This window comes from Emys orbicularis, chromosome 22 (genome assembly GCF_028017835.1).
Source record: "Emys orbicularis isolate rEmyOrb1 chromosome 22, rEmyOrb1.hap1, whole genome shotgun sequence".
Taxonomy (NCBI): domain Eukaryota; kingdom Metazoa; phylum Chordata; order Testudines; family Emydidae; genus Emys; species Emys orbicularis.
Window position 1 is genome coordinate 2,169,219 of NC_088704.1, and position 25,831 is coordinate 2,195,049.

Genomic DNA, 25,831 nt, shown 5'->3' on the forward strand with positions numbered 1-25,831 from the left:
TTGGGACCCTCTGGGCCAGATGATCACAATGGTCCCTCCTGGCCTTGGAGCCAATGAAATGAAGGGGACTTCTTGGAGATCTACAGCTCTGGAGAGTACGACGCTCCTCTTTGGAGCCTTCAAGGCAAAGCCCAGAGCCCCCAGAGCCCCTTGCTCCCCAGAGGAGGCCAGGCCCTTCCCCAGGACTACAGGCTCCGACAGGCAGACCCAGTGGGGAATAGCACAGGGTATTAAGGCAGGGGGCTCCCCAAGGCCACTCTGCCATGGGCACCGGAGCTCTGCTCAGCCACACAACCCAGCGCACAAGAACAAGGGATTAGCCGAACCCCAGATCCCAGCACCCCCATTCTGGACCTAGATCAAAGTGGCTGCTGCCAGTGGTGCTTCCCCTCCCCAGCACAGAGTGCAGTTACCTTGTCCCCTAGGAAGGTGCCGGGAAGCTGCCAGTAGAAAACACTTTCAGGAAGCAGAGAGAAACCCTTGTAGACGAGAGAATACTGGGAGAGGAGAGAGATGGGCACATGGCACCGTGTCACAAAGGGGGCACAGCTGAGCGTCCCCACCTGGCCAGCTGCAGGAGAGCAGAGGGGAGCCACACAAAGCACGGGCGTGGCACTGAGATGGCACCACAAGCCGTGCCCCCATGGGAAAGGCCATGGGTGAGACAGGAGCGGTGTGTGCCAGCTCCCAGGCATCCTGGGGTTGGTAGCCCTCGCTCCTGCTCTGCATCACTCATTCTAATCAACGCCTAGGCTGCGAGGCAGTGGTGCCCATGGGCAGGGGCACAACCTTTGCATTGCAGCCCTGCTGACGCCCTTCCATCCCACCTGCAGCGCCCCCTGCTATCCCTGCTGCCTTCCCGAGTGCAGACTAACAATGGGGGAGAAAAAAAACAGGAGTCCTTGTGGCACCCTAGAGACTAACAAATTTATTTGGCCATAAGCTTTTGTGGGCTAGAACCCACTTCATGAGATGCATGAAGTGAAAAATACAGGAGCAGGTATAAATACATGAAAGGGTGGGGGTTGCTTTACCAAGTGTGAGGTCAGGCTAACGAGATAAATCAATTAACAGCAGGATACCAAGGGAGGAAAAATCACTTTTGAAGTGGTAAGGGAGTGGCCCATTACAGACAGTTGACAAGAAGGTAGGAGTAACAGTAGGGAGAAATTAGTATGGGGGAAATTAAGTTTAGGTTTTGTAATGACCCAACCACTCCCAGTCTTTATTCAGGCCTAATCTATGGTATCTAGTTTGCAAATTAATTCCAGTTCTGCAGCTTCATGTTGGAGTCTGGTTTTGAAGTTTTTGTTGTTGAAGAATTGCCCCTTTGAGGTCTTGTTATTGAGTGACCAGAGAGGTTGAAGTGTTCTCCGACTGGTTTTTGAATGTTATGATTCCTGATGTCAGATTTGTGTCCATTTATTGTTTTGCGTAGACTGTCCAGTTTGGCCAACGTACATGGCAGAGGGGCATTGGTGGCACATGATGGCATATATCACATTGGTAGATGTGCAGGTGAACGAGCCCCTGATGGCATGGCTGATGTGATTAGGTCCTATGATGGTGTCCCTTGAATAGATATGTGGACAGAGTTGGCACTGGGGTTTGTAGCAGGGTTTTGTTCCTGGGTTGGTGTTTTTGTTGTGTGGTGTGTAGTTGCTGGTGAGTATTTGCTTCAGGTTGGGGGGGCGTCTGTAAGCGAGGACCTCAAAGTGGCAATTCTTCAACAAAAAAACTTCAAAACCAGACTCCAACATGAAGCTGCAGAACTGGAATTAATTTGCAAACTAGATACCATAGATTAGGCCTGAATAAAGACTGGGAGTGGTTGGGTCATTACAAACCTAAACTTAATTTCCCCCATACTAATTTCTCCCTCCTGTTACTCCCACCTTCTTGTCAACTGTCTGTAATGGGCCACTCTCTTACCCCTTCAAAAGTGATTTTTCCTCCCTTGGTATCCTGCTGTTAATTGATTTATCTCGTTAGCCTGACCTCAGGCTTGGTAAAGCAACCCCCATCCTTTCATGTATTTATACCTGCTCCTGTATTTTTCACTCCGTGCATCTCATGAAGTGGGTTCTAGCCCACGAAAGCTTATGCCCAAGAAAATGTGTTAGTCTCTAAGGTGCCCCAAGGACTCCTCGTTGTTTTTGCGGATACAGCCTAACACGGCTCCGCTCTGAAACCTGTCACCCTGCAATGGGGGGGGAAGGGGCCACTAGGGCCTAGGACGAGACCCAGTGCAGTTATCACACCTGTGAGCCAAGCTAAGATTGTACCCAAGGCTCCAGCAGTGCCAGGCTGGAGCACATCCGTGCCCCGGCTTCCCGGAGCTCTCCCGGGCCATGGCCCAGCTGTGCTCTAGATCCACTGCCACTAGCCCCAGGAGGGAGGAGCCCTGGCCATGCTGAAGACTGTGCCTGTCATGAAGCGGTACCTAGAGGCGTGGCAGGAAAGCTGGAGCCAGCAGTGGCCTGTTGCAAGGGGCTGTTTTCCCAGATGGGTGGAATTTACTATTCATTAGAAAAAATGACTGCAGGGCATAGACTGACTGGGGGGAAGGAGACCACAGACCCCAGAGATGGGTGGGGTGGGGTTTAGACCACTGGTCTGCCGGAGGGGCCTCGGACAGGGGCAGCAGAGCCAACGACTGAGTCCATTTGCAGACACTGTTTAAACAGCTTCACGGCCGACCCAGGGCCGCTCCATACATGTGGCATCCCCTTGGGCACCAGCGCTGCCTGGGAGGGGTTTGGACAAGCCCAGCGGCTCTGCCATGGCTTCTCAGCAGGGTGGCAAAGGTGGGGGGATGGCAGCAAGAGGGCACAGGGAGGGTAGTGAGGACAGGGAGGGCAGCCAAGGTGGAGGGAGGGCGGCGAAGGCAGGGAGAGGGTGGGGGAGGGCAGGGGGAGGACAGTGAAGGTGGGGAGAGGGTGTGGGAGGGCAGGAGGAGGACAGTGAAGGTGGGGAGAGGGTGTGGGAGGGCAGGAGGAGGACAGTGAAGGCAGGGAGAGGGTGGGGGAGGGCAGCGAAGGCAGTGGTGGGGGAGGGCAAGGGGAGGACAGTGAAGGTGGGGGAAGGCAGTGAAGGCGGGGAGAGAATGGGGGAGGCCAGTGAAGGTGGGGGAGGGGAAGGCAGGGGGAGGACAGTGAAGGCAGGGAGAGGATGGGGGAGAGCAGCAAAGGCAGGGGGAGGGTGGTGAGGAGGGGGGCAGGAGGGAGGTGGGTATCGGGGAGCGCTCTGAGTCCCCACGCCAGGGAGAGCGGCTGAGGCGCACACTACGGGGGGGGAGGGTGCGGAGCATTGGCGGGGGAGGGGGTGAGCCAGGGAGCCAGGGCTTGGGAAGAGCCAGAGTCAGGGGAGGGGAACCCAGCCAGGGCAGCCCCATGCCCTGCTCCCCAGTGCCCATGAGCAGCGTCACACACAGCCACGGCTGTACCTGCAGGGCCCACGGTGCCAGGGGCGAACCCGGCGCGGCCAGGGAAGCAGGGAATGAAGACGTCTTCGAGGAGGAGGAGGAGGACTGGGGAGATGCGGCCAGGAGAGGGCGAGGAGGGGGGCTGTGAGCCAGCAGGGCGGCGGGGGGGCCTTGCAGGCCTGCTGGCTGGGCCCGGGGCCTTGGGGCGGCCCTACCCATGGGGGCCGGAGTGCTGGGTGGAGAGGCCACCTGCCCCACGGCGAAGCCAGAGAGCAGCTCCCAGATCTCAGCATCCAGCCTCCACTGCGCTTCGTCAGCCTGAGGGCCGGGAGGGGATGGACAGGGAGAGCCAGTGAGTGACCTGAGAGCAGGGAGTGGCCACGCCGGGCGGTGCCATCCCCACACACCACACTGGGCACAGCACCAACCCCACACACCACGCCAGGCACAGCACCAACCCCACACACCACACTGGGCACAGCGCCAACCCCACACACCACGCCAGGCACAGCACCAACCCCACACACCACGCCGGGCACAGCGCCAACCCCACACACCACACCGGGCACAGCACCAACCCCACACACCCCGCTAGGCACAGCACCAACCCCACACACCACGCCGGGCACAGTGCCAACCCCACACACCACACCGGGCACAGCGCCAACCCCACACACCCCGCTGGGCACAGTGCCAACCCCACACACCACGCCGGGCACAGCACCAACCCCACAAATCACACCAAGCACAGCACCAACTCTACATACCACACTGGGCATGCTGCCAACCCCACAAATCATGCCGGGCACAGCACCAACCCCACACACCACACTGGGCATGCTGCCAACCCCACACACCATGCCAGGCACGGTGCCAACCCCACACACCAGGCCAGGCACAGCACCAACCCCACACACCACACCAGGCACGGTGCCAGCCCCACCACTACACCACAGCAGGATGGGGAAGTGCTGCCCATGCACAATGCCGGGACAGAGCAGCGCTGACCCCCACCCACCCAAGCCCCAGCCTGGGGAAGGGTGGTACCAAACCCACATGCCACACGGGGACAGGATGGAGCCAGGGATGCTGGGCCTTCTCCAAACAGCACCCCCTGGAAGCAGCCTGCAGCAGGAGCCTCAGGGGCAGGGCCCTGCTCAGGGGCCGGGCCCTGCTCAGGTGCCCTGCAGCAGCCGCTGGCAAGACGTCTCCTCGGAGCACAGCCAGGCACCTGGCACTCTAGGGGCGATCTCCATGCAACACGGCAATAGCCAGCCTGGGACACCTGGCCTCAGCCAGTAGGGCAGGGACATGGCCTGGCTGCCTTTGGCCTGCTGTTCCCGCCACTGAGCTGGGGAGAAACCCAAGGCTCTGGTTGTGGCGGCAGCACCATCTCCGCACGGCCCCCATGCACTGGGGCTGCCGCGCCCTGCTACTGTGCAACAGTTAGCTTCCATGGCACCAGCAAATGGCACCAGGGCACCTCCCATCACAATGCCAAAGGGGGGTGCATAGTAGGCCATGGGCAGCTGGACCCCAAACCAGTGCATGGGTCACAGGGAGAGTCACCAGCATGGGGCCAAACACACAGCACATGGCAGGGAGCCGGGTAGGGTTGGGTGCTTGCTTGCAATGGGCAGGGAGTGGTGCGGGGCTGGGCGCTGGCTGCCATGGGGGGGAGCAGGGCACTGGCTGGCTGGCCTGGGTCAGAGAGTGGGGCAGGGTTGGCAGATTGGTGGGCACAGGCAGCACAGAAAAATGCTGAGTAAGAGCATAATGCGAAGCCTCCTAGATTCTCCCCTAGTTCCAACCCCTCTGAGTTCTAGCCCCACAGAATCCAAGCAGGGGTTCTGACCTGCCAATCACTGCAGAGCATGCCCATGCCAATGCCCGCCCATTACCTTAGCCACTTGTCTGGCCCTGCGGCTGCCCCCTCCAGAGCCCAGGATCCTACCCACGGCCACAGCCTTCCGCAGCTGCTCCTCCGTAAGGGATGTGCCATTCTGATGGGAGGCACAAGAGGGCCATGAACCCCCTGGCCCTCCCAGCCAGGGGGCATGAGCAGCCCTCACACCCTTCGCCCACCTGCCCCTGGCTGCGCCCAGTGCCACAGGCCAGGGTCGCCACACGCTGCATGCTCCAGCTCCATGAGCAGCTACGTGGGCAAGTCCCCGTGGCACTGCCCCTGCACACTGGCCTGGGGAGGGGAGGGGATTCTCCACTCAGAGCCACACTGGCACCACGGTGTCCGCTGCTGTCATCACTATAAGCTACCATGCTCACAAAAATGCCACCCAGAGCCGGTTACCCTGGGCATGTCCCCCCCATGAACACTGGGGACCCAGTGCCAGGCTCAACCATGCCCAGGCCAGGAGGGGGCATTGGTGGGGGCAACTCAGAGGGGAAAGGGACACGTTGACTCCCCTGCCCCACAGTGGTGAGCAGGGCACAGTGCCATGAGGATCCCAATTTGGGGGGCTCCCATGACTGCGAGCCATCTCCCTGGGAGCGAGGACACTGTGGGTGCCGGGCAGATGGCTCTGAGGCCTGGAGTATTCGTGGGGTGTTAGAGACTGCAGGTGCTACTCTGCCAAGCACCGGGCAAAGGCATGGGCACAGTCCACCCCGGCCTGGCTATCCTGGCCACAACAGAACCTGCCATGCCTCTTCCCCTCCCACTGGCAAGGCCCCCTGACAGGACACCCCAGACAATCCAGCGCTGGGGTTGGCCGAATGCCCCCAGGGGCTTAGTAACATGCAAATTCCATGTAATTAGCTCTGTCCCAAAGATGGGGGAGAGGGGCTGAGATAAGCCACACCCCTTCCCCAGCAGGCAGGTAAGCCACGCCCCTTTCCCCTCAACGGTGAGTAAGCCACGCCCCCCGCAGGCGAGCCCCTCCCCTGGCAGGTGGGTAAGTCACACCCCTTCCCCCAGCAAGTGGATAAACCACACCCCTTCCCCCGGCAAGTGGATAAGCCACGCCACTTCCCCGATGACCGTTTGTTTGCCCGGTTATCCAGGAGGGCCACATGCCCCTGGCCAATGGACTCCAGGATCCTTGGGAGCCAAGAGCTTGGCTGCCCCAGGCCCGCGCTGCAGGTTAGATCGGCAGCCCCACGGTGCACTCCATGCTCACGTCCCCACCATGCGGTGCCCATGCCTAGTACCTTGTGCGCACGGCGCATCCGGGCAAAATAGATTTCTCTCTGTTTAACGGAGGGGGCAGGCGGGAGGGAGAGGAGAGAGCGGGGTTACTGAGGACAAGTGAGCAGCGCCAGGAGCACACCTGCACCCAGCGTGGCCCAGCCAAACCGCCCACGCGCAGGAAATCCCTTCCAGATGGCTGAATAGCCGAGCCGCCCCCGCCCGCCCAGCAGCTGTTGGCCTGGTGCTGACCGCGAGCCGGGCTGGGACTGAGGCAGCAGAGCCTCGTGGGCGTGGTTTGCCATGGACACTCCACTGCAGGGCTGAGCAAACCCCCAGGCAATGCAGCCTGCCCCAGCATGGGGCCAACAGACAGGAGGGGTCAGGACAGAGCACTCCCCACTCCTGGGGCCCAGGAACTGGTGACAGATGGTTGGCATGCTATCTGCCCCCCTCCCTGTCTGGCTCAGCTGGACAGCTGCTCCTCGGAGCCAGTTGCAGAGTGCGAACCTGGCTCCTCCTGTCCCACGGCTCTTCCAAAGCCCTCTCCAGCTTCTCCTCTCACTGCCAAGCCCCCAGCCTTCCTGCCATTCCTTCTTCTCACCGTCCCTGTGCACTCACCTCCCGCTCTCATCCGCACCCTCCAACTCGCGAACCAGACGCCCTCCTCCCAGCAATTCCCTGCATGCCCTGTCTGCATGCGGCACAGTCTGCTGAATGTGCCTGTGAGCCCAGGGCAGGGACGGGACCCATGTGGGACTGTGCTCCGGGCACTGCCGGCACCCAGGTGCACTACAGGCACACGGCGGGCACTGCCGGCACACAGGTGCGCTCCCAGCACATGGCGGGCACTGCCGGCACACGGCGGGCACTCCTGAGAAATGGCTGGTGCTCCTGGCACACGGCAGGCACTGCCAGCACACGGCTGGCACCAGGGAAGGAACAAATTCCCCTGGTCACAGACAGTGAATTGGGCCCTTTCCCCCCGTAAGGGCAGAGTCATTCTCTCCTTCCCCCTGCTGGGGCTCAAGGGAAGGGGGGGGGAGCAGAGCTGATTGATCTAGAACAAACGCCCAGCCAGGGGGAGCAGTGGGTGTGGAATGCAGCCCCCAGCTCTGCCCCCCTTGCGGTGGCCCAGTGCTGCCCCCTGTGGGGAAGGGGTGTCTGGAGTAAGTACAGTCCATTCCAGACACAACGCTGTCCTGTGATCCTGGGACATCACCGCACGGCGAGCACATCTACTGAGCACCGGGTGCCGATTTGCCTACTTGGGCATCATGCCACGGGGTGTCTACACTGCATGGAAACCCACGACTGGGACCCGTGCTTGTCGACTCGTTGGAAAGCTGGGCTTGCGATGGCTGGCCCCGTGCGAACACGTCCACACTGCACTGCGCAGCCCTGCCTCGGGGCTGCAGCTCGAGTTGTGTCCACACTTGGAGCCCAGTCGCGGCTGGACCCAGGCTCTGACCGAATGCCCAGCAGGGTCCTAGGAGCCAGGGTTTGTGGGCTTGCACGCCTGAATCTGTCTGATTTCTGTGTGGATGGAGGAGGGGCTCGGGCTCAAATCTGAGTCAGAGCCTGGGGTTAGTGCACAGTGTAGACAGACCCACGGAGGCCACCAGGGAGCCGGGACCTTGCTCGTCTCGAAGCCCCTAGAGTGAGCTCCTGCTGGGAGTAGGCAGCACAGCCCCCAGGCTGCAGAGAGCAAAGCCACAGAGCTGGTAAGTGACTTGCCCAAGGTCACACAAGAGGCCAGAGAAACAGCCCCAGTCTCCTGAGTCCCTATCCACTAGGCAACCCTGCCTTCATGGGGCAAATCCCCTTCCCAGAGACAGAGCCACAGCCCCCCAGGCTCCTGACAGAGCTCATGCCCCCTTCAGCTGCAATCCCCAGGGGATGGGCTCTGTGCTTGCTCAGCCCCATGGGTCACATTCCCTGGGCTGTCGGCACGGCTGGGTCCGTGTGAGGTGGGGGTCTGGGGGGTCTCCAAGGGGCGATGGCACTGCTCACCTCAGGAACGGGGCCCGTTAGAGCCAGTGCTATCCCCTGCCCGGGGCTCTGGCCTCAGCATGGGGCTGAGGGGGATGCTCACAGGTTCAGGGATCACACACTGATGACAGTGGCCCAGGAGACACAACAGCGCAGGCCTGTGCCTCCATTTCCCCATCTGTACCACAGGGCTGACAGTACTGCCCTCTGTAAAGCACTATGAGAGCCACTGCTCGGCAGAGCTGGAGGAGAGCCGGGTGCATCACTGGTCCAGTGCAGGAGCCCAGGGCCTCAGGGTGCCAGCCCCGGGCATGCAGAGCTCTCGCACAGACACGCGCCATGGGCCTGGCCCCAGAGGGCCCCTCAACCATTCTCCAGCCACGGTGGGGCAGGGAGACGGGCAGGGCCCTGGGCTCTTGCCATACCTTGTCTCCTTGGTAGGGCCCGGGCAGCTGCCAGTAGTAGGACTCCTGGCCCAGCTGGCCGAAGCGCCCGAAGGAGAGCTGCGGCCCCTCGGCTGACAGCTCCACGACGAAGCCGGTCACGATGCGGGTGCTGTGCTGGCGGTTCACCAGGGCAAAGTTCTGGAAGTCGCTCGGGAGGAAGGGGCTAGTGACCTGCCGGGAACAGACACCGGGGGACGTGAATCCAACCAGGGGCCCCTGCAAGCCAGGCACCCTGCGGGACTGGACCGGGAGGCTAGGGGAGATGGGCTCTTACCAGGCCCCGGTAGTAGGAGGAGCTGGTGCACTGCTGGGTCACACCCATGCAGAAGCAGGGCAGACAACCCTCGCGGTTCTCGGTGCTCAGGTGGAAATGGTTGGCACGGCAGCTGCTGCAGGAGGGACCCTCCACGTGAGGCTGCAAGGGAATGGGACAGATGAGGGGCTGAGGAAACGGCCCAACAGCCGGGGAGATGGTTGAGTGACCCCAACTGGCTGGGGGTCCAACCAGCTCCATCCTGTTCCCCAGGGCTGGAATTCCCCAAGCATCCTCCACGTCCCAGCGATGAACTGGGCCAGGAGCACGGGAACGAAACGGTAAGTGGAGCAGAATCCTGGGGCAGCTGTGGAGGGATCCTCTCCCCCAGGGACCCTGCTCCCCTCCCCCATGTTAGGGACAGGCAGGAAGTCCCCGCATTCAGGCACACAGACTGGTGAAGATCTCAGCCATCACTGGTGGGGGCCACGCAGAGGGTGCAGGCTCAATGCACATGGGCATAGGCCAGCTACCCAACAGCCGGGGCAGCCCAGTGAGAGCTGTCAGCAGCACGGGGCAGGCACAAGGGTGAGGTGCAAAGAACAACCCAGCTTGGGAATTTTGTTCTCAGTGCGGCTCTGGGGAACCGAGGGCAGCTCAGCGTCAGACACAGGAGAGCCAGTTACACTTAGCATACAATGTTAACAAGAACAGGGAGTAGGCGTCACAAAGTGGGACTTTTCTGTAAGATTTGTATGTCTCCTATGTGTGCCTCAGTTTCCCCTATATTTTGCAGATGGGAGGAAGGGCTCTCAGGGCAGGCTGGAACACAGGTAGGAGTGTCGCCAGGCTGACTGAGCTGGACCCGGTCATTAAAAAGGATTGGCCAAGGCCAATTCCACATCAATGGAGTATGTGAGAAGCCAACGGCCAACCGAATCCCAGAACATTGACCCCGAGGAACCAATGGTCCAGAGGGAGATGGATTTCCCACCCCTCTGCAGAGGAGCTAAGCAACAGCTGGAGAACAAAGGACTGGAGAGGGGTGAGGTGGTGCCCAGAGGTGCCCGCTGGAAGGAGTCGGAGCTCTCACCTAGAACTGAACAAGGAGGTCAGGCAGAGAGACAGACGGAGCCTGAACAGTGGGTTCACTGTTCCCCTGGCTGGGCCCTGGGCTGACCAGGATGGGCCGTGCTTTCACCTTCAGTTCTCCGGGCTAACCTGGGGACTTCCCATGCTGGGCTCCAGCTGCTGAATAAACCCGGCTGTTGTGACAGCGCTGGGTGAGGGGCGTTAACCCCTGCACAGCGCACAAGGCTCCACGGGAGTCTGGCGCAGTGGGACTCGCTGCACAGAGCTCACAGTGTGAAGCCGGGGGGCTGGAGCCCCAGAAGTCCAGGCTAGGAGGTGGTCAGGCCACGGGCCCTGCCCTGGAGGAAGAGTGAGACCCCTGGGGGTTTGGCCCACTGAACGGTTCCTCCAAGAGACTGTTCCAAAGCTGGGTCTGTAGCACTGATCCAGTATATCCGTGACAGTTGGGTCTGGTGGTTAGAGCAGTGAGGACTCCTGGATCTAGGAGGGGAGTGGGGAAGAGATTAGAGCAGGGGCTGGGCCCAAGACTCCTGGGTTCTTGTCCCAGCTCCACCAGCATTGTGTGTCCCTGGCTTAGTTCAGCCTGCGTTAGAGCAGCGGCTGGGAGCGTCAGCCTGTGGCACCCTGAGAGCCCTCCCCCCCATGGAGACGCGCTGGGGGTGGCGATTGGGGAGGAGTGGAGCTAGGTTCCCCGATGGGTCCCTGGCAGGGCTGCGGGTGAGCCCCGCACATGGCAGAGGAACTTCCCTGTCCTGAACTTGCTAGCAGGGAGCTATTCTCTCACCTTACACTGGCACTGCCCGCTGGCATCACACTGCCTGCTCACGCTGCCTTGGGGGTCACAGCTGCAGTGTCTGGTGAGCTCTAGAGCAAGGAGGCAGAAGAGAAGAGCTGTTACTCCTGAGCCTGGTCGCCTGGGGGCCAAGCAATGGAGGGGCTCCGAGCCCAGCACCCTCTTGCTCCATGGGTAACTGCCAGCTCTGCCCTGCCCACAGGATGGGGCACCAGAATGCAGGATGGGCTCCCCCAGGCTGGGGCTCCTTCAATCTCCCCCACAATTGGACGCCCCAGGGGAGCCCCTCCACAGGCACCAGGCCCCATCACCCCGAGGGCACTGCATGGGGTTGGCTCCTGGGCGCTGGGGATTTCGCACGACTCAGTGGGGCCCCTTCCTTCCCGACAGCCCTGGCACTGGGCCCTGAACCCTAGTCTCATCCCAAGGACCGCCCCCCAGAACCAGCTGCCACTCGCTTCCATGGCACTCACCTCTGCAGGGCTGTCCCAGGCTGGGGTTCCCCACATAGCCAGGAGCACACCTGGGGGCAAAGGGAAGAGACCTCCTGGTCACATGGGGAGCTGGCTGTGCCAATCTTCAGCCCACCAAACCCCGGCTGCTCCTTCCGCTCACAGCCCCCCATTCCTCCACAGTCCCACCGCTCACCCACAGCCCTGCACCTCCACCCTCCACCAGCCCCACCCCCCACACCCATACCCCACAGCCCCACCCCCATTTCCCCATACAGCCCCCTCACCCACAGCCCCACCCCCTCACACAGCCGCACCCCCCACAGCCCCACCCCCATTTCCCCACACAACCCCCTCACCCACAGCCCCACCCCCTCACATAGCCGCACCCCCCCACACCCATACCCCACAGTCCCCTCACCCACAGCCCCACCCCCATTTCCCCACACCCCACAGCCCTACCCCCCATTTCCCCACACAGCTGCACCCCCACACCTATACCCCATATAGCCCCCTTACCCACAACCCCTCCCCCCATACCCTCCCACACCGCCCCCCCATACCCCCACAGTCCCACCTCTCACCCCTCATCCACAGTCATAGATTCATAGGTTCATAGATTCTAGGACTGGAAGGGACCTCGAGAGGTCATCGAGTCCAGTCCCCTGCCCGCATGGCAGGACCAAATACTGTCTAGACCATCCCTGATAGACATTTATCTAACCTACTCTTAAATATCTCCAGAGATGGAGATTCCACAACCTCCCTAGGCAATTTATTCCAGTGTTTAACCACCCTGACAGTTAGGAACTTTTTCCTAATGTCCAACCTAAACCTCCCTTGCTGCAGTTTAAGCCCATTGCTTCTTGTTCTATCCTTAGAGGCTAAGGTGAACAAGTTTTCTCCCTCCTCCTTATGACACCCTTTTAGATACCTGAAAACTGCTATCATGTCCCCTCTCAGGCTTCTCTTTTCCAAACTAAACAAACCCAATTCTTTCAGCCTTCCTTCATAGGTCATGCTCTCAAGACCTTTAATCATTCTTGTTGCTCTTCTCTGGACCCTCTCCAATTTCTCCACATCTTTCTTGAAATGCGGTGCCCAGAACTGGACACAATACTCCAGCTGAGGCCTAACCAGAGCAGAGTAGAGCGGAAGAATGACTTCTCGTGTCTTGCTCACAACACACCTGTTAATACATCCCAGAATCATGTTTGCTTTTTTTGCAACAGCATCACACTGTTGACTCATATTTAGCTTGTGGTCCACTATAACCCCTAGATCCCTTTCTGCCGCACTCCTTCCTAGACAGTCTCTTCCCATTCTGTATGTGTGAAACTGATTTTTTCTTCCTAAGTGGAGCACTTTGCATTTGTCTTTGTTAAACTTCATCCTGTTTAACTCAGACCATTTCTCCAATTTGTCCAGATCATTTTGAATTATGACCCTGTCCTCCAAAGCAGTTGCAATCCCTCCCAGTTTGGTATCATCCGCAAACTTAATAAGCGTACTTTCTATGACAATATCTAAGTCGTTAATGAAGATATTGAACAGAGCCGGTCCCAAAACAGACCCCTGCGGAACCCCACTCGTTATGCCTTTCCAGCAGGATTGGGAACCATTAATAACAACTCTCTGAGTACGGTTATCCAGCCAGTTATGCACCCACCTTATAGTAGTCCTGCATCTCCACCTCCCACATAGCCACACACCCCCACACCCATACCCCACAGCCCCCTCACGCACAGCCCCTCACCCCCCCACCCTCCCTGCCCCCCCAACTCTGGTTTGGCTCTTTGTATCTCTGCTGCCCTCGTGCTGCTTCCAGCCTGGAGTTGGGCGCCCTGAGCTCTGCATCTGGCCTATTCCCCCCGAGTGGCTCTTGCTGGCCCGACGGGGGTTACGCGTCCCCCTGGGGGAAGAATCAGGCCCCCCCCCCCCCCCAGAGCATTCAGGGGCTGGTTGCTGGGCAGGAGCATGGGGAGTCCTGGCCCCAGCACTAGGGCTGGAGGAGGTTCCTTCCCAACTGAGCCCCCTGCCCCAGCCCCACAGTCCTTAACCAACCCCAGAGACCTGGCACCCCACGGCCAGGCTCCAAGACCCATTTGACTCCGCAGGAGACGGGCTGTGCTGGGCTAGCTGGGCCTAGAGGGGTTCCCTTCTCCAAGTGCCAGTGTCAGGAGCCTTGCTGGGGCTCCCAGAGCAGTGACCTACACTTGCATTCGGGGGCACCCCTGGCACCATGAAGTCAGTGCCAATTCCACAGCCCCAGACCCTCAGGGCAGGCACAGACTGACACTCAGGTGAGCCAAGCAGGGCGCATGGGGCAGTCCCTGAGTGGTGTCTGGGCAGGGACAGACTGGCACCCCCCGTACCTCTGGCACTGGCGTCCCACGTAGCCCGTGGTGCAGGCATCACATGTGGGCTGTCCGTCCGTGTCCAAGAAGCAGGTTTTCGTGGTCCTGAGAAGAGGATGAAGAAGAGTCATGCCCAGCTCAGCCCTGCCCCTGGCCCAGCCTTGTCCACCCCGCAGCCCACCCCATGGACCAACAGACACAAGACATGGAGTGAGCAGAAGCCCTGTGAGGTGGGACTGCCCCAGGCTGTCAGGGGACGTACTGGCTGGTTGCGTATGGCCCGTGGCATGGGCAGGGCTGGCAGTCTGCTGGGGTCCCTCGTTGGGCGTCGCCATAGTAACCTGGCTGGCAGCGTTCGCACCTGGTGCCCTCGGTGTTGTCCTGGCAGTTCTGAGAAGGAAAGAGAAGGAATCTATACATATAAAATGATGGGGTACAAATTAGCTGTTACCACTCAAGAAAGAGTTCTTGGAGTCATTGTGGATAGTTCTCTGAATGTGGAGCGGCAGACAAAAACGTGAATAGAAAGTTGGGCATCTTTAAGAAAGGGATAGATAATAAGGCAGAAAATATCATATTGGCTCTGTATAAATCCATGTTACGCCCACATCTTGAATACCGTGTGCAGATGTGGTGGCCCCATCTCCAAAAAGATATATTGGAATTGGAAAAGGTTCAGAAAAGGGCAACAAAAATGATTAGGGGTATGGAACGGCTTCCATATGAGGAGAGATTAATAAGACTGGGACTTTTCAGCTTGGAAAAGAGACGACTAAGGGGGGATATGATAGGGGTCTATAAAATCATGGCTGGTGTGGAGAAAGTAAATAAGGAAGTGTTATTTACTCCTTCACATAACACAAGAACTAGGGGTCACCAAATGAAATTAATAGGCAGCACATTTAAAACAAACAAAAGGAAGTATGTCTTCACACAACGCACAGTCAACCTGTGGAACTCTTTGCCAGAGGATGTTGTGAAGGCCAACACTATAACAGGGTCCAAAAAAGAACTAGATAAGTTCATGGAGGATAGGTCCATCAATGGCTATTAGCCAGGATGGGCAGGGATGGTGTCCCTAACCTCTGTTTGCCAGAAGCTGGGAATGGGCGACAGGGGATGGATCACTTGATGATTACCTGTTCTGTTTATTTCCTCTGGGGCACCTGGCATTGGCCACTGTCGGAAGACAGGACACTGGGCTAGATGGACCTTTGGTCTGACCCAGTCTGGCTGTTCTTATCTCTTATAGCCAGGCCCTGCCAGCACCACCCTGACGCCCCCTCACTCTCACTGCAGCCTGGCACCTGCCCAGGAACCTGGAGCCCCAGATACCCCACAAGGTGCTGCACAGGTCGCTGGCACCCACTGCCTGTCCCAGGCCAGCCTCATCCCTCAGAGCCAGGGAGCTCACCGAGGGGTCCCTGAGGGGAGCTGGCTGGCATGGCTCTGGGCACAGGCCCTCTGCTCCAAGCCCCACAGAAACCCCTAGGAGCAGCCAGGCCATAGCAGAGTGCAGGATGTCACATGGCAGGGGACATCCCTGCTGAGTCACACAACGTCCTCGCGGACCCGCCCCAGATAGGGCAGCAGCGCCAGCCATGGGCAGCTCACAGGGGCAGGGCTCACCTGGCAGTCTCCCGTCTCGGCATCACACTCGCCCGAGTGCCCGCTGCAGTCGCAGAGCTCGCAGGTACCCAGGTAGAGGCCGCTGGTGGTGCGAGCATAGCCCACATCGCAGTCCTTGGGGGAGAGAACAGGACCAGTGGGTTCCTAAATCCACCCTCCCCCGGCGCCAGGCAGGGCCAGGACCCTCCCCCGGCGCCAGGCAGGGCTGGGACCCTCCCCTGGCGCCAGGCACAGCCGGGACCCTCCCCCGGCGCCAGGCAGCGCTAGGACCTTCCCCCGGGGCCTGGGCGCCAGGCAGGGCTGGGACCCTCCCCCGGTGCCAGGCAAGGTATGCCACCCCCAGACCCCTCCCTCCAGCTCAAGCCAAGGAAGGGTCTCCCAGGGAGCTTTGTCCTTTGGACTCCGTGCTCAGAATGGCCGGGAGGCTGCGGCCTTTCTTGCTACAACACCGCCCTCCATGCGCCCTGCCCCCTCCCCCCCAGAGTCAGCGCCAAACACATCAGCAGTGAGGTTGGTCTGGCATATGGATCAGACTAACTCAGCATGGGCTATGGACCCCCTGGCCCTCTGGTTCCAAATGGGCCGTGCAGCTGTCATGCTGGCATGGGGCACGCTGCCCGGCCCCCATGATACGGCTCAGACACTGCCCCGAGGTGACAGAGCCTCCCCAACACTGGGACCACTCCTTGCCTCCCTGTACGCCGGTGAGGGCCCCATTGCCACCCAGGCCTGGCACCGGCAGGACACCAGCCCCTCCAGCTGGGCTGCCCAGCAGCTGGAGGGAGGAGCAGTGGGCTTGCGCTCCACAGCTGCCATCTAGCGCCAGGCGTCGTCGTCTCTGGACCTGGGAGATGCCCCTGCTGCATGGCTCCCAATGCCACGGAGGAGGCTGCCCCCCAGCCAGAGGGGGCGCTGCTGCCCTGTGTGCGGGGATGGGCTCCTGCCTACTCCAGGGCCAGACTCACCTGGCAGGAAGGGCCGCGGTAGCCAGGGGGACAGGTGCACTCCTCCACCTCCACCGCCTGCTCCAGGCCAGTGGCATGGGGCACGGCCACGTCCATGTGGATGTTGGAGAGCCTGGGAGACAAGAGGCCAGGAGGGAGCTCAGCATCCGCTTAGAGACAGGCTTGGGCCAGGCTGCCTGGGCACAGCCAGTCCCTGGCCCCGGCCGGGGTCTCCCAAGGGTCACAGCCAGACTTCACGGGATCCCAGGTGAGACGGCGAGATCGAGGGTCACCCTCCATCCTGGAGCCTCTGTGTGTGGGCCCGTCTGGGGGACAGGAGTCTTCCATGCCCACCTGTCCTGGCAGAGGGGATGCGCCCCCGCCTTTCAGAGGGGTACAGAGCAGCTTGAGAAGGGGGGTCCCTGGAGCAACCCATGCTGCAGGCAGAGGCAGCTACCGCGGCTGAATTCAGAGCAGCCTCTCTCCTGCTGTCCCATCGCACTGCCCTCTGGCATGTCGGGCCAAGGAACAGCCTCCGACCCCCCAGATCAGCTGGGCCCCACGCCACTGCCAGGGAGGGCCTCCTCCGAGGCTCTGCCAGGGTCAAGAGCAGGAAGGCTTCAGGGGGCAAGAACGGGGGGAGCCCAAAACTTGCAGTCTCTGGCTCCCCAGCAGGGAGCTGCACTGGTACTGGCAGGAGAGTTTCGGGTCTGGTGCGGAGGGTGTGTCTGTGAGGCTGGGATGGGGGTGCGTGTGTGTGGTGTGTGCACACTTGTGTGTGTGGCATGTCCATGTGCACAGTGTGGTGCATGTGTGGTGTGCGTGTGGTGCATGTGTGTGTGTGTATGGTGCATGCGTGTGGGGTATGCACAAGGCTGGGGAGCGGTCATAGCTGGCACCGTGTCTCAGCCTGGCAGACTGGCCCTTTCCCCACAGAACGGGCACAGCTGGAACACCAGCAAAGACCCTGCTCCGAGCCTCCCGCTGCCTCTTGCCAGGCTAGAGCCCGATACCAGGGCCGGTCCCCAGCGCCCCCGTTACCTGCTCTCTGCCGGCCTGTCCATGTACGATGCCCGGATCATGAAGAGGTCGATATCGGCCAGCGCCATCAACAGGTGCTCCCGCGTGGCATCCTGCCCATCAGCTCGGCGCCAGGCACGCTAGGGAGGGCACAGCAAACGCCAGAGTGACCGGCCGCTTGCCATCCACATGTGCCGCCCGTGCCAGCCCCGCTCCCCGCACACAGGCTACAGCAGGTTGGAGCCCGGGGCGCTCTAGCAGTCGCTGCTGCTGGTGGAGCAGGGGATTCTGGGTACTTTATAGTGTGGCATGTCCCCAAGCAGCAGGCATACGCGCTCCCACCCGCGGGGGCGATGGGCCAGTCAGCGGGCAGAGGTCACTGGGGAGTGAGGGAGGGCACCCTGGCAGGGTACCATGGGTTAGCCTTGGGCCCCCCAGGCACCGCAGGGGCTGATGGGTGAGGGGTGCTGGGGTCCATCCCACTCCCTGGGGGCTGAGCTCCTGCAGGGGGCGCTCTGCAGGGGCCACCCGTGCTCTCACCTCTCGGAAGGGGACAGTGAAGCGGGTGGGGGTCCCCGGCAGGGGGCCGGCCTCGGCGAAGTGCTCCAGGAAGATGCCGTTGCCACGCAGAAGCACGTCAGGCTGGCTGGGCAGGGGCTGGGCGCCGGGCGCCGCGCTGTGCATAACGGTGTAGTGCAGCTCCCCGCCATACGAGGTCACCTGCATGGGGCAGCGCCACTCAGCCGGACTGATGGACATGGCCTGGCCGCCCAGCCCCGCCCACAGCCTCCCCTGCTCCCACTGCCTGGCCCCGCCCACAGCCACCCCCACCCACTGCCCAGCCCACTGTTCACAGCCTGCCCCGACCCCACCACCCAGACCCCACAGCCTCCACTGTCCCACCATCCGGCCCTGCCCACAACCTCCCCGGTCTCATGGCCCGGGCCCACCCACAGCCTTCCCTGCCCCCATCCCCACCGCCCAGCCCCCTGCCCATACCCTCCTCCATCCCACCGCCCTGCCCTGCCCACAGCGTCCCCCGCCCCCACCACCCACAGCCTCCCCCTTCCCACCATTTGGCCCCACCCATAGCCTCCCCCACTCCATCCCTTTGATCACCCCCGGAGCACCTGCCCTCCCCCTGTGTCCACCCTTCCCCTGCACTATGGGGCACAGAGGCCTGGTGATGCTGCCAGCCCAGCCTGCCATGAGGGAGGCCGTGTCAGCCACGGGCACCGTGGAGTGGGGGGGCACCTTGTCTCCCTTGAAGCGGTCAGGCAGGACCCAGTAGTAGACGTCGCGGGGCAGGGCGTGGAAGGTGGAAAAGGCCAACTCGGCGTGGCTCAGGGAGCGGATGCCCTCGCTGACCGTGCGGGTGTTGGCCAGGTTGGCCAGGCTAAAGTGCGCCCGCTCACCGTCCATGGCCCGCACCTGCAACACAAACACTGTCAGCCGGCGGCCCTACGCCCGGAGCAGGACACCTGGGTTCTCTGCGCCTCACTGCCTTCTTGGGGGTTCTGTGTCTGGCGCGGGGTGAGCACACCCATCTGCGCCAGTGAACGCGGCGCTTGACACAGGCGGATCTACTAGCCCCACTGACGGTTAGCTGATGGGGCCGTGCCCCTGCCCCGTGGGGCTCTCTGGGTGGGGAGGCGCTGCCCGTGGGGGGTACCTGCTCTGAGGGAGTCTCTGGTTGGGGAGGTGCTGCCCGCGGGGGGTACCTGCTCTGAGGGGGGTCTCTGGGGGGGGGAGGTGCTGCCCGGGGGGGGGGGTACCTGCTCTGAGGGGGGTCTCTGGGGGGGGAGGTGCTGCCCGGGGGGGGTACATGCCTGGTGGGGCTCTCAGGGGGGAGGTGCCCATGGGGGGTACCTGCCTGGTGGGGCTCTCGGGGGGGGGGAGGTGCTGCCCGTGGGGGGTACCTGCTCTGAGGGGGGTCTCTGGGTGGGGAGGTGCTGCCCACGGCGGGTACCTGCCTGGTGGGGCTCTCGGGGAGGGGGAGGTGCTGTCCGCGGGGGGTACCTGCTCTGAGTCTATGTCAGACACATAGAAAATTGTCAGACACATAGAAAAACATAAACTCTTGAGCAATAGTCAACATGGTTTCTGTAAAGGGAAATCGTGTCTTACTAATCTATTAGAGTTCTTTGAAGGGGTCAACAAACATGTGGACAAGGGAGATCCAGTGGACATAGTGTACTTAGATTTCCAGAAAGCCTTTGACAAGGTCCCTCACCAAAGGCTCTTACGTAAATTAAGCTGTCATGGGATAAAAGGGAAGGTCCTTTCATGGATTGAGAACTGGTTAAAAGACCGGGAACAAAGGGTAGGAATTAATGGTAAATTCTCAGAATGGAGAGGGGTAACTAGTGGTGTTCCACAAGGGTCAGTGCTCGGACCAATCCTATTCAACTTATTTATAAATGATCTGGAGAAAGGGGTAGCAAAGTTTGCAGATGATACTAAACTGCTCAAGATAGTTAAGACCAAAGCAGACTGTGATGAACTTCAAAAAGATCTCACAAAACTAAGTGATTGGGCAACAAAATGGCAAATGAAATTTAATGTGGATAAATGTAAAGTAATGCACATTGGAAAAAATAACCCCAACTATACATACAATATGATGGGGGCTAATTTAGCTACAACAAGTCAGGAAAAAGATCTTGGAGTCATCGTGGATAGTTCTCTGAAGATGTCCACGCAGTGTGCAGAGGCGGTCAAAAAGCAAACAGGATGTTAGGAATCATTAAAAAGGGGATAGAGAATAAGATGGAGAATATATTACTGCCCTTATATAAATCGATGGTACTCCCACATCTCAAATACTGCGTACAGATGTGGTCTCCTCATCTCAAAAAAGATATACTGGCACTAGAAAAGGTTCAGAAAAGGACAACTAAAATGATTAGGGGTTTGGAACGGGTCCCATATGAGGAGAGATTAAAGAGGCTAGGACTCTTCAGCTTGGAAAAGAGGAGACTAAGGGGGGAATATGATAGAGGTATATAAAATCATAAGTGATGTGGAGAAAGTGGATAAGGAAAAGTTATTTACTTATTCCCATAATACAAGAACTAGGGGTCACCAAATGAAATTAATAGGCAGCAGGTTTAAAACAAATACAAGGAAGTTCTTCTTCACGCAGCGCACAGTCAACTTGTGGAACTCCTTACCTGAGGAGGTTGGGAAGGCTAGGACTATAACAGCGTTTAAAAGAGAACTGGATAAATTCATGGTGGTTAAGTCCATTAATGGCTATTCGCCAGGATGGGTAAAGAATGGTGTCCCTAGCCTCTATCTGTCAGAGGATGGAGATGGATGGCAGGAGAGAGATCACTTGATCATTACCTCTTAGGTTCACTTCTTCTGGGGCACCTGGCATTGGCCACTGTCGGTAGACAGGATACTGGGCTAGATGGACCTTTGGTCTGACCGGGTACGGCCGTTCTTATGTTCTTATATTCTTATGTACCTGCTCTGAGGGGGGTCTCTGGGTGGGGAGGCGCTGCCCACGGGGGGTACCTGCTCTGAGAGGGTCTCTGGGTGGGGAGGTGCTGCCCCTGGGGGATACCTGCCTGGTGGGGCTCTCGGGGGGGGGGGAGGTGCTGCCCGCGGGGGGTACCTGCTCTGAGGGGGTCTCTGGGTGGGGAGGTGCTGCCCACGGGGGCTACCTGCCTGGTGGGGTTCTCAGGGAGGGGGAGGTGCTGCCCTCGGGGGGTACCTGCTCTGAGGGAGGTCTCGGGGGGGGAGGCGGCCCGTGGTGGGTACCTGCTCTGAGGGGGGTCTCGGGGGGGGGAGGCTGCCCGTGGTGGGTACCTGCTCTGAGGGGGGGATCTCTGGGGGGGGGAGGTGCTGCCCGTGGGGGGTACCTGCTCTGAGGGGGGTCTCTGTGGGGGGGAGGTGCTGCCTGGTGTGGCTGTCGGGGGGGGAGGTGCTGCCCGCAGGGGGTATCTGCTCTGAGGGGGGTCTCTGGGTGGGGAGGTGCTGCCCGTGGGGGGTACCTGCTCTGAGGGGAGTCTCTGGGGGGGAGGTGCTGCCCGTGGGGGGTACCTGCTCTGAGGTGCTGCCTGTGGGGGGTACCTGCTCTGAGAGGGGTTTCTGGGGGAGGGAGGTGCTGCCCGTGGAGGGTACCTGCTCTGAGGGAGGTCTCTGGGGGGGGAGGTGCTGCCCGCGGGGGGTACCTGCTCTGAGGGGAGTCTCTGGGGGGGGGAGGTGCTGCCCGTGGGGGGTACCTGCTCTGAGGGAGGTCTCTGGGGGGGGAGGTGCTGCCCGCGGGGGGTACCTGCTCTGAGGGGAGTCTCTGGGGGGGGGGGAGGTGCTGCCCATGGGGGTACCTGCTCTGAGGGGGGTCTCTGGGCGGGGGAGGTGCTGCCTGGTGGGGCTCTCGGGGGGGGAGGTGCTGCCCGCGGGCGGTACCTGCTCTCTGTTCCAGGAGGAGCTGGCGCACTGCCGGGACACCCCCATGCAGAAGCATTTCAGGCAGCCGTCGGGATTCTGGTCGCTCAGGTAAAAGGCTCCAGACGTGCACTCGTTGCAGAGACGTCCCGCCACGTTGGGCTGCAGAAGAGATGGAGGGATGGCACCGAGCAACACGGCGCAGGCTGGGCACGCAGCAGGGCTGCTCCCACTGCACCCCCACACACACTGCCCCAGCCTGGCAGAGCCGAGGGCTCCTGCGTGCCCCGGGGCACTGGCTTGGCTCCAATACAGCCTGTCCTCCAGGGATCTGGGCCTCTGGCAAGGGGCTCCCACCACTCTTAGGAGGGCATGGCACTAACAAGTCCTGGCGCTGGGTGCCAAGGGCCCTAGGGAGAGCTGTGTCTGTCTGGGGACCCCGGAGCACGGGGGAGGGGGAGTGTAGCATTGTACCAAACCGCATCGCACAGCACCGCACCATGCTGCACAGCACCACGCAGCACCGTACCGTGCCGCACAGCACCACAGAGCACCGCGCAGCACCGTACTGTGCCTCACAGCACCACGCAGCACCGTACCATGCCGCGCAGCACCACAGAGCACCGCACAGCACCACGCAGCACCGTACCGTGCCGCGCAGCACCACGCAGCACTGTAGCGTGCCTCACAGCACCACAAAGCACCGCGCAGCACCACGCAGCGCCGTGCAGCACCGCACCGCACCGTACCTTACAGCGGCAGGCGCCTCCTGTGGAGTCACTGCTCCCCCGCTCGTCACACTTCATGAACTCCTGACCTGGGGAAGCAGAGGGGTTTGCAGCCAGTCAGACACTCACCCACCCTCCAAACCACTCGTCTCCTGCTACCATGCCCTGGGTTAGCCCCGGCTGCTTGGCTGAGGTGTCTCTCCCCGGATGCCAATGAGCAGTGCAGGGAAGGAGACCAGCGCAGTGCCAAGGGCCGGGGGCACTTACTGGCAGAGGGCACGTGGGGGTACTCACCAGTTGGCACGCATCTCCCGCCCGGCTGCATGGGGTTCCCTTCGTAGCCACGGGCACAGCTACAGGGGAATCGAGCAAGACGCCGGGTCAGACGGGCCCTCCTGGAGCAAGGCCATGGGTGTCCCCTCTATAGGGCAGGTTCCCTGACCCCCCCACTTCCCAGAGGGCACCCATCCATCTCCCACTGTGGGAGAGCTCTCAGAGTGTCCTGTTCCCCAAGGGCTCCCCCAGTCCATGCCAACCCCTGCCCTTCTCCCTCCCGTGGAGCCAGGGCCATCCCTGCTGCCCATCCCCCACACAAAGACCAGGCCCAGCTGGCCCCCTCAGCTTACCTCTCCCCGCAGCCTTCCCCATCTAGGAGAACCCCCCAGTGCCCTGGGCTAACATCCCCCCTGCTCCACCAGCGCCTCAGGGACCCACCTCTCACAGCGTCGCCCCGTGTATCCCTGGGCACAGGCGTCGCATGTGGCCTGGCCATCCGTGTCCAGGAAGCACGTGTCGGAGAACCTGCAGGCAGCAAAGCAGAGACGGTTAGCGCCCTGCGTGCCCCCGGGGAGCATGGAGCCAGGCAGAGCAGCCCAGCAATAGGGCGCCCACGCCCTGCAAGCCATGGGTGGTGCCCGTCCAGCACTCACCTGCGCGTGGAGTCGGTGTAGGGGCAGGGGCAGGATCGACAGGCCGTGGCGTTGCCTCTGGTGGCATCTCCAAAGAAGCCAGGTTTGCACTTGTTACACTGAGACCCCTCTGTGTTGTGCTGGCAGTTCTGGGGGAGGGCGGAGATGGGTCGTTGAGGCTCCAGGAAGCTGCGAGGGGCACGGTGCCCCCGGCAGGCAATGCCACCCGCACTGCGCAGCACCACACCGTGAACAAGGGAGCACAGGCCCGCCCCACCCCGTGACTCCCCTCTGCGCTCAGATGTCCCAGCATGCACTGGACTGGGCACGTCACGAGTGGCACTGCCCATCCACGGTCTACCTGGCATTGCCTGGGTGTAGGTCTGGCCAGCACATGCCCTAGAGGAGAGAGCCCAGGACTGGGTAATGCACAGAGCCCCGCTCCAGCCCGCTTGGCGTCTGCCCCACCCCTCCCGTTGCTGGGGGGGCCAGGTGGTAGCCAGGAGGTAGCCAGGCCCTGTCCCTTACCAGACAGTAGCCGAAGGCCCGGTCACAGGAGCTGGAGTGCCCGTGGCAGTTGCAGCCGGAGCAGGTGCCGAGGTAGGGGCCCTCGCGTACCCGCTCGAACCGGGCATCGCACCTCTCGCAGGACAGGCCCGAGTAGCCGATGGGGCACCTGGAAGGGAGCAGGAGGAGCTGGACGCAGGGAGTGGGACAGTCCCAGGCTACGGAAAGCCAAGGGCTCGGCTGACATTCCCCCTGGTGATCCCGTGGGCCCAGGGAGCCCTCCCACCCTGGTTCCAGCGGGGATGGAGCCTGAGCCAGGACAGAGCACAGCAGGCGACGGAGCGGCAACGGCCGGGTCTCCACAGTGGGGAAGGAAAGCCAGCCAGAGTGGTCCCACCCCTACTCACCAGGGGCTGGGGAGGGCAGGCTGGTCCCTTGGGTCATGCCCTGGGGCAGGTGCCCTTCCTTGGTTCGGGACTGGGATGCTCCAGCGCTGAGGGTACTGCACAGTCTCCAGTACTTACCCACAGGGCCCCCCTGCTTCCCGCAGCGTCCCCCTGGCTCCCCGCAGCACCCTCCTGCTTCCCCACAGCCCTGCTTCCCCACAATGTCCCCGTTTCCCCACAGTGCCCCCTGCTTCCCCACAATGCCCCCCTGCTTCCCCACAACGCCCCCCTGCTTCCCCACAACGCCCCCCTGCTTCCCCGCAGTGCCCTCCTGCTTCCCCGCAGCGCCCCCCTGCTTCCCTGCAGCACCCTCCTGCTTATGCGCAGCACCCTCCTGCCTCCTCCCTGAGCCATAGCACGTAAGGGGGACCCATGGCACATAGTGGGGACCCGCAGCAGACGCTGGGGAACTGCGTCAGGCCCTGGGGGACCCATTGCACATACTGGGGAACCCCAGGAACACAGTGGGGACCCACAGCACGCTGAGGGGACCCACATCAGTCACTGGGGGGACCTGTGGCATGCACAGGGGACTCGCAGCATGCAGGGGGGACCCGTGGCAGGCACTGGGGGATCTGCAGCTTACAGGGGGGACCCACGGCAGGCACTGGGAGGACCTGCGGCACACAGGGGGGACCCATGTCAGGCACTGGGGGACCCACGGCACACAGGGGAACCCGTGGCAGGCACTGGGAGAACCTGCGGCAGGCACTGGGGGACCCACGGCACACAGGGGAACCCGTGGCAGGCACTGGGGGGACCCACGTCAGGCACTGGGGGACCCACAGCACACGGGGGGACCCGTGGCAGGCACTGGGGGACCCACGGCACATGGGGGCCTGCAGCACAGCAGCAGGGCACAGCCCTGTCACAGGGGACCAAGCCGAGTTTGGGCCCCAGCCTTGTTGCAGCAACGGTGCGTCCTGGCTATACAGTGCACACAGGGAAGAGAGGCACCAGCCAGTCCCAGGCTCCTTGGGCCCAGAACGATGGGCCCCTGAGCTCCCTGAGAAGCAGGCGACTCCCCCCGCCCAACCCAGGCAGTTTCCTGATGGCACCTGCACTCCTCGACGCCCTGCGCCACGCCCTGGCTGGTGAGCTCCATGGTGGTGGTGTCCATGGCGATGTCACTCAGCCCCACGCTCGCCATCTTGTTGTCGTAGACCGTCTGCACCAGGATGCTCTCCAGGTTCTGCAGGGCCAGGAGCAGCGTCTCCCGGCTCACCGGGGCGCCCGACTCGTGCTGCCAGTTCTCCTGGGAAAGGCCCAGGGAGGGACAATGTTGCATTCGCCCCCCGAG

At 61.5% G+C, this 25,831-nt stretch overlaps 1 protein-coding gene across 1 annotated transcript in view; it reads right to left on the reverse strand.

Moving 5' to 3' along the window:
• The window catches only part of HSPG2 (heparan sulfate proteoglycan 2), a 171,305-nt gene that overhangs the window by 72,004 nt on the left and 73,470 nt on the right, over window positions 1-25,831 (reverse strand). The window contains exons 18-36 of the mRNA XM_065421119.1: window positions 25,590-25,786; window positions 24,107-24,254; window positions 23,600-23,727; window positions 23,385-23,471; window positions 22,965-23,023; window positions 22,692-22,759; window positions 21,964-22,104; window positions 18,802-18,978; window positions 18,088-18,267; window positions 17,569-17,687; window positions 16,549-16,660; window positions 15,584-15,697; window positions 14,217-14,344; window positions 13,973-14,059; window positions 11,619-11,668; window positions 11,137-11,216; window positions 9,282-9,422; window positions 8,987-9,178; window positions 414-497 (exon numbers count right to left, since the gene is read on the reverse strand). Of these exons, the coding sequence (XP_065277191.1) occupies window positions 414-497; window positions 8,987-9,178; window positions 9,282-9,422; window positions 11,137-11,216; window positions 11,619-11,668; window positions 13,973-14,059; window positions 14,217-14,344; window positions 15,584-15,697; window positions 16,549-16,660; window positions 17,569-17,687; window positions 18,088-18,267; window positions 18,802-18,978; window positions 21,964-22,104; window positions 22,692-22,759; window positions 22,965-23,023; window positions 23,385-23,471; window positions 23,600-23,727; window positions 24,107-24,254; window positions 25,590-25,786 (2,292 nt within the window). The remainder of the gene's footprint in view (window positions 1-413; window positions 498-8,986; window positions 9,179-9,281; window positions 9,423-11,136; window positions 11,217-11,618; window positions 11,669-13,972; window positions 14,060-14,216; window positions 14,345-15,583; window positions 15,698-16,548; window positions 16,661-17,568; window positions 17,688-18,087; window positions 18,268-18,801; window positions 18,979-21,963; window positions 22,105-22,691; window positions 22,760-22,964; window positions 23,024-23,384; window positions 23,472-23,599; window positions 23,728-24,106; window positions 24,255-25,589; window positions 25,787-25,831) is intronic.